The sequence below is a fragment of the Loxodonta africana genome, chromosome 19 (assembly GCF_030014295.1).
Source record: "Loxodonta africana isolate mLoxAfr1 chromosome 19, mLoxAfr1.hap2, whole genome shotgun sequence".
NCBI classification, from domain to species: Eukaryota; Metazoa; Chordata; class Mammalia; order Proboscidea; family Elephantidae; genus Loxodonta; species Loxodonta africana.
Genome location: NC_087360.1, coordinates 7,943,048 through 7,950,601, shown reverse-complemented (window position 1 = coordinate 7,950,601; position 7,554 = coordinate 7,943,048). Strand labels below are relative to the sequence as shown.

Genomic DNA, 7,554 nt, shown 5'->3' with positions numbered 1-7,554 from the left:
CCTCCCCCGCCGCGGCGCTTGCGGACACTCGGCGCGCGGCCCGGGCCGGCGTCCCTCAGGCTCGCTCGCCGCGTCGCCCCGGGCCCGGGGGATGCCCCCAGCCGCGCCCCCCTCATGGCCGCCGACGTCTTCACGTGCTCGCCGCGCCGGCCGCACGGCCGGGGCCGCCCGGTGCTGCTCAAGCCCCAGGTGCCCGAGGACGATGACGACTCGGACACGGATGAGCCGTCCCCGCCGCCCGCCTCAGGGGCGGCCGCCGCGGCCCGGTCCCACGCGAGCGCCGCCCCGCCGCCGCCCCGGGCCGTCCCGGGCCGCGAGGAGCCTCCGCGCCGCCAGCAGATCATCCACAGCGGCCACTTCATGGTGTCGTCGCCGCACCGCGAGCACCCGCCCAAGAAGGGCTACGACTTCGACACGGTCAACAAGCAGACGTGCCAGACCTACAGCTTCGGCAAGACCAGTTCCTGCCACCTGTCCATCGACGCCTCGCTCACCAAGCTCTTCGAGTGCATGACCCTGGCCTACAGGTAGGGCTTTCGACCCCGGCCGGCCCCACCGCGCCAGCAGGGCCTCCTCCTCGGACGGAAAAGCGAGGAGGGCCGGGCCGCTGGGGACTCCCGGGCTTCGCGTGTTCTCCTTGGGTCCACCTCGTTCAGGAGGGTTTTAAGGTCTGGGGTCCCCGGAGGAGGGTGGGGACCCGGCTGTCCCCCTGCCAGCTGGGCTTGGGTCCGTTTGGCCCTGCCTTTCCCGTTCGGGACCCCCTCCATGTGGATATTTCCCCCACCCTCCCCGGGGCCACGGATTTGGGAAAGAGGGGTAGAGACAGGCCTACACTGTGTCCCCTGACCCTGTTGACACCTTCCCCAAACACATTGTGTGTCCCCAGCAGTGTTGGGGAGGGGGCACGACCACCTGTCACCGTTGGCTTAAGTCCTGGCTGCGCTGTTTCGTGGTTGTGTAACATCTTGAAGCCCCAATTTCCTCCTTTATACAGAGGATGACAGTTGCGTCTGCCACTTGGGGCTGTCCTGCAGGATGGAATGAGATAGGTGGAATGCGTATTCCGGAGACTTAGCACATCCTTCCATGTCTGATAAACATTGGCTGCTTTCCTGACTGTCCCAGCAGAGGCAGGCGTCCCCTCCTGTCACGCTTCCTGGGAGGCCCTTCACCATCTTGAGAGGGGACCCTGGGTGCCGCCTCGGAAGCCTTCTAGAGCCACAGCTGTTGGAGGTGCAGTCTGCCCTGGCAAGTTGGAGGGTGCCCCAGCAGGCTTGAAACAGGATATGGGGACGATATCAGGGTTTCGGCAAGGGTCCCGGACACCGGCCTCACATGTGAGTGGACCAGCTCCGACTGGAGATCTCTTTTCTCCAAGTCACAGAAATGCCTGGCCCTGAAGTGCTAAAATGGCATTCCACTCTCTCTTCATTCTCCTGTGCTTCAATTAGGCGTTTTCTCCAGGTAGCTAGGAACGTTTCTGCTCAGCACCAGCGCTTTTGGGGCTGGCTGCAGCAGCTTAAGCAGCCCTGCTCAGGCTGGCGATAGGATCTCTGCTGAGCAGGGTTATTGCCTGAGTGACAGGAGTGGCTCCACAGGCAGCCGCACAGGCAGTTTCCTGGGAGACTCCAAAAGCAGTATAAGGAAAAGCGAGGATATTTCCCTCTTCCCTTTATTTACTTATTTATTTCTTGGGGATCTCTGTGAGCCCTATATCCAAGTTAAAACATTCCTTACTGCCTGCCATTAAAACGCTAGATACTTGGCTCTGGAGGGCATATCTCCCTCTGGAATAAGTGATTCGTCAACTTGTTCCTTTGTTATGTTCCTGAAATCCACCCCCTGCCCCCGCCCCGTTTCCTTTCGCGGAGGTTTCCCTGATGATTTCTTTGCCACATGGCTGCAACACATCACCCAGAGCTCTCCCTTCCGTCCGTCCTCCTTCCGTGCTGCTTGGTCAGGCTCTGCTCTGGTTCTCTGGTCTTGCCGGTTTGAGCTGGCTCTGAGCCTGGGAGAATGTTCTGTTTTTTAATAAGGATAAATCGTATTGAGGACATAGCCCTGCGCCCACTCATCACACCTGCTTAAAAGAAAAAATCCATTGCCATTGATTTGATTCCGACTCACAGCAACCCTATAGGAAAAAGTAGAACTGTCCCCACGGGGTTTCCAAGGCTGTGATCTTTACCGAAGCAGATTGCCACATCTTCTCCTGCAGAGCAGCTGGTGGGTTCAAACTGCCAACCCTTCAGTTAGCAGCTGAGCACTTAACCACTGCTCCACCAAGGTTTCTGTCGCTCTGTTTACTCAGCCTCAAATTTTGAGTCCCTTTGGAATCAAACCCTGCCAGGTTACAGCATATGCTACACTTTGAGAGGTGACAGACAGGAATGCGTTTTATTAAGAGAGCAAAACCCTGTTCTTTGTTTTAGTATAAACTTGTAGATGTACAGAGAAGGTGGATGATTGAATCCCAGGAGGCCTGGGTGAGAAAGGTCTCACCTAAGTTCTGCTAAAGGCAAAATAAACCAGTCTCCCCTTTGCCCTCAGTTTGGATAACCTAAAGGCTTACTATTAAATAACACCAAAGAATTTTACTAATGGCATTTTTTGTTTTCCATTTGTTTCAAGAATTTTTTGGCGGCTGGCCATTCATTGCTCACATAACTTTCTAGATTGCAAAATGCTCTATTAGTTTGGTGCGAGAAGCTTACCTTGCCCCTCCAGGCATCAGCCCTGCTGGCCCTTCTCATATTATTACTGGTGCTGCAGGTCTTGGGATGGGTATTGCCTAGTAATCTCACATGAAGGTGCTTTTGTCTCTCTGTGAGGCCAGCCTGGCAGACCCCTGAGCGTAGTTGGCAGTGTAGTACGGATTGACAGAAATGACTCAAAACCAGTTGTCTCAGCTGTGGCCTCTGGCACAGAAAGAGAGCGAACAGAAGTGTTTGACCTCAGTGAAGACTGCAGAGATGGTTTGTCCTCCATGTCCATAGGATTCGAGCCTTCACTGCCGGCTTTCCAGGTTTTTCTTCTACTTGAGCTGAGAGGAAGGCCAGCTGGGTCTCCTCCTCTTAAGTTTCTGGCCCAGGTTCTTTCTAACTTCAAACTTCCTGTCTGTCCCCTGGCCTCTGCGTTCTAGCTGCCTAACTCTCCCTGGTACGCTCTGTACTTTTTTTGGTTTGGTTTCCTGTTAACTGCTACTGCCTCCCAGCTGTTTCCAGATGAGGTTCAACAGCTATTTGGGGAGGAACCAAGTATAGGGGAAGTTGTGGTCACTTTTTTCCCCTTCCTATGAGTTGGAGCCCTGGTCATGCAGTGGTTAAGAGCTCGGCTGCCAGCCATAAGCTGGGCAATTCGAATCTACCAACCACTCCTATGGGGCAGTTTTACTCTGTCCCATAGGGTCACTATGAGTCAGAATCAACTCCACGGCAAAGGGTTTTATGACGTGGCCTAGGGATTCTGTGCCCAGGGGTCTGCCTCTAGGGGCTGTGGGTAAGTAATGGCAGAAGGGGTTCCAGTGGCATTGTTGTGGAGAGGAAGAAGTTGTCTTTCCCCAAAGTAAAACTTGGGAGTAGATGACAGGGCAAAAAAAGCCCGTGGCTTAAGTTCTCTGAACCTTCCTGTCTGCCACTATAAAAGGAGGATAAAACTCTACAGGGTGGATGTGAGGGTTGGCTAAGGTAATGTCTGTGAACGTAGTTTGTTGTTACTAGGTGCTGTTGAGTATCTCGAGCCATAGTGACCCCATATGACAGAGTAGAACTGTTGCCCCATAGGGTTTTCTTGGCTGTAATCTTTACAGAAGCAGATGGCTACGTCTTTCTCCCCAGAAGCCTCTGAGTGGGTTGGAAGTGCCTACTTTTCACCTAGCCGTTTGTGCCACCAGGGCTCCTTTTGAATGTGGCTGTTCTTGTTGCATGCCATCAAGTTGATTCCAACTCATAGTGGCCCTGTAGGACAGAGTAAAACTGCCTCATAGGGCTGCCTAGGGTGTAATCTTTATGGAGGGAGCCCTGGTGGTGCAGTGGTTACAATGTTTGGCTGCTAACCAAAAGGTCGGCAGTTGGAACTCACCAGCCATTCTGCAGGAGAAAGATGTGGCAGTCTGCTTCTGTAAGGATTTACAGCCTTGGAAATTCTATGGGGCAGTTCTACTCTGTCCTATAGGGTCACTTTATGAATTGGAATCCACTCGCTGGCAGTGGGCTTTTTGGGAATCTATGGGAACAGATTGCCAGGTCTTTCTTCCATGGAGCTGCTGGTGGGTTTGAACCTCTGACCTTTCAGTTAGCGGCTGAGTATTTAACCATTCCACCACCCTTTTGAATGTGGCTAGTACCTGGCAAATAGTAGGCATGAAAAGATTTAATAGGCTGAATGTAGCAGGTTGGTGATGACAGAATTTCAGGTCTCCATCTTCATTCAGCTGACATTTATTAGGAACCCAAGTTTCTCATGTATACACTGAAGAAAATGATTTATCTGACTGGGGTCTTTTTGTGTCGAGTTCAAATGCCTGCTTCACAAATACTAAATAGAAGCATTCTTGGCTTGGCCGGATCCTTTCCACAACTCCACAATGGAGCTATGTGCTGTAGAACATAGTTCATGATTCTTGCCCTCCTAACATTTTAAGGAATGCCACACATGAAAATCACCCACACAGATTCTGGACACATCTAGCGTATAGCTTTTTGTGGTTGGTTTTGGTTTCACTTCTTTACCTTTTTAAGTAACGTCTCATCTGGAAGTCTTGGTGTGAAATGTCTTAGGGGGGTCATCTTTTTATGTATTTAGAGATAAGCAGTAGCTTTTTTTTCCTGGAAAGTGGGTTTCTGCTTAAGTGGATATTTGAGGAGACTTTTTAACTAGGGCCTGTAAGGTAGACTGGGAAAAGAAGTTTCCTGGATGTAGCTCTGTGTAGTTACCTCCTATTAATGACCCAAGGTGGGATCTGTGCTGAGGAATAGCATGGGCTGAAGGTTTACAGCAGCACGTCCTCCGATTTTTTTAATTTTTCACTGGAGGAACATTGTAATGATCACTAGTTGTAAAGGGAAACCATTTACATGAATGACTAAATTAGTTTTACTCTTCTACAGCCCTGCCAAAGAGAAGTAGTTTTTCTTCTCTTGTGCTCTCTTTGGTCTTTAATCCTTACATAGTGAGCACTAAGGTGGGGGTTGAGCTACAGAGATGAAACAATCTCTGTCCCTAAGAACTCACAAACTTGGGGCAAGGGATAGATAAACAGAGTTATAGAACAGTAAGGGCTGTGATAAAAATGTGTACCAGGTGGAATGGCCTTATTGAGGAAGGGTACCTAAACCAGATAGAGAGAGAGTATGTGTGTGCGTGTGTGTGTTTCCATAACTAGTATCAGTGTGGACAGTTCCCCCTGACATCAACTTACCGCATATTTTCTCTTCCCCGTGTTATGTTAACTGTAAAATACCAGGGATTGCATTCCTCAACAGGAAGCCCAGTGTTGCTTCTACCTGTCTTCTCTCCACCAGTAGTCCAGGACCAAATTTCCACTTTATATAGAGGCTGACTGGCAAATTGCCGGCCTGATGAAAGAACAGGGAAGGTTGATAGAATCAGGAACAGGGTGTCTGGGAAAAGAGGATAGGGGAGAAGTTGGAGGGAGGTTGTTTGCGAGGGTGGAAGAAGAGAATTCACATTAACTGAACACCTACTGTTTTCAGAGTCTCTATGTTGTTTTAAGTAATTCTCATAATTACCCTGTCAGGTAGGTGGTGGTAGAATCCTCATTTTTCAAATTAAAAAAAAAGGTAAAAAAGAGGAAGCCCAGCCCCAGAAGTTAATTTGGTCTTTCTCCCAGAGTTTAGGTAACTTGCTTAAGGAATGTCTTGAGCTGAAAGGTTACCTTCCTCGTCTACTCACTGAAGCCTGAAATTCTGTTTGGAGGAGGTGGGGTGCCAGTTCCTCTCCTGCTGGAGGAAATGGATGCCTTTAGGCTGCCTCCCTTTCCCAAGAGTCTGACACCATGCTGCTTCTAAGTGCAGGGCCCTTATTTGCTTTTGCCTTGTATCATTGTTGGAGTCCCCGGGTGGTGCAGATGGGTAATGCCCGTAGCTGCTAACCAAAAGGTGAGAGGTTCGAGTTACCCAGAGGTGCCTCAGAAAAATCAGTCACTGAAAACTGTGGAGCACGGTGCTCATCTGACACACATGGGGTCACCATGAGTTGGAATTGCTTCAGTTTTTATGTCATTGCTGTGTAGACCAGGTTTACCAGGATTCCAGTTGCCTTCACCTTTGGCTTCCCCACAGAACCTATTTAATAAACATTCTTTGAATGGAAAAGAAAAGCTCAGGAACCTGGAAGCCAATTTCCTAATTTTGCCTTTGGCAAACCTTGATTATCTTCAGCTCTGCAGAGACAGATACAGCCTCTGTGGAATAGTGCTTTAGGGAATACTGGTCTGGAGTGGGAGAACGGGATACACACTTTTGTTGGGTGTGCTAGCGGATGAATGCCCCCACCTCCTCCCAGTGTCCGTGTCCTAATCTCTGGAACCTGTGAATGTTAGGCCACATGGTAAAGGGACGTTAGAGTTGCAGGTGGAATTAAGGTTGCTAATCAGCTGATTTAAAGGTAGAGAGTTCATCCTGGATTATCTGGATGGACCCAGTGTGATCACAAGTGTCCTTAAAAGTAGAAGAAGGAATTGGAAGAGAGAACCAGAGAGATGGCAGTGTGAGAAGGACTTAGCCAAAGATGCAGGCTTTGAAGATGGAGGAAGGAGCCAGGAGCCAAGAAATGGGGGTTCGTGGCAAGGATCAGGAAGGGTGCTGGTAATCTCAGGATAATCACAGAATTCCTAGGACTACCAGACCTTAGTGGAGACTGGAACTGGGGTCCAGACAGCTCTAGGTTCGCAGCAGTGGAAGTTTACCTTTCTTTACTATGCGCTTGCTGGTTTGGCTCCACTCTCAAGCTCTACCTTCTTCATGGTCTTACTTCTTGCCCTGACAGCTGGCTCTCTCTCCTACTCTGTTTCTTCTGCTACTTTGAAGCTTCTAATTTTGGGGAGCTCTTGCACCCAGCTGGCTTGAGTTTGCCTGTAGCCTATGTTTCATGTAAGGACCTGCTCAGTGCTCTTTGCCAGTTGTCTAATTGGCCCCACTTCCCCATTTCCAACATTTGAGAGTAAAACTGGCCTGGCCTCTCCCACTCTGAGCAGAACCGCATGGGCTTCAGACCCTGAGTCCGACAATGGGTGTTGGATTGGCTGCCCTTAGCACAAGTGCTCCTTCACTCAGAAAATATGAATGATGCCTCTGTTATGTGTGAGGCACTGTTTTAGCCCTTGGGGATACACTAGTGAATAAGATAGATACGTTATCTCTCATGGAGCCAACAGTCTGGCGACTGGGGTGGGGAGAATCCACTAGCAACCAAGATTTTGTATAGTTAGTGCAATGAAGAACATAAAACAGGATAACGGGGTCAAAAGTGATGGAGGTGGGGTAGATACTGTATCTAGGCTAATCAGAGAAGTCCTCTGAGGAGGTGACATTT

General features: G+C 50.0%; 1 protein-coding gene across 4 annotated transcripts in view; it reads left to right on the top strand.

Annotated features, from left to right (window-relative positions):
- The first annotated feature begins 99 nt into the window (after positions 1-99).
- Positions 100-7,554, top strand: part of MLXIP (MLX interacting protein) — a 75,977-nt gene continuing 68,522 nt past the window's right edge. For all 4 annotated transcript variants that reach the window (XR_010318553.1, XR_010318552.1, XM_064272149.1 and 1 more), the window contains exon 1: positions 100-527. Coding sequence is in view for 2 of the 4 variants with exons in the window: in XM_064272149.1 (XP_064128219.1) it covers positions 115-527 (413 nt within the window). In the remaining 2 variants the exon portion in view is untranslated. The remainder of the gene's footprint in view (positions 528-7,554) is intronic.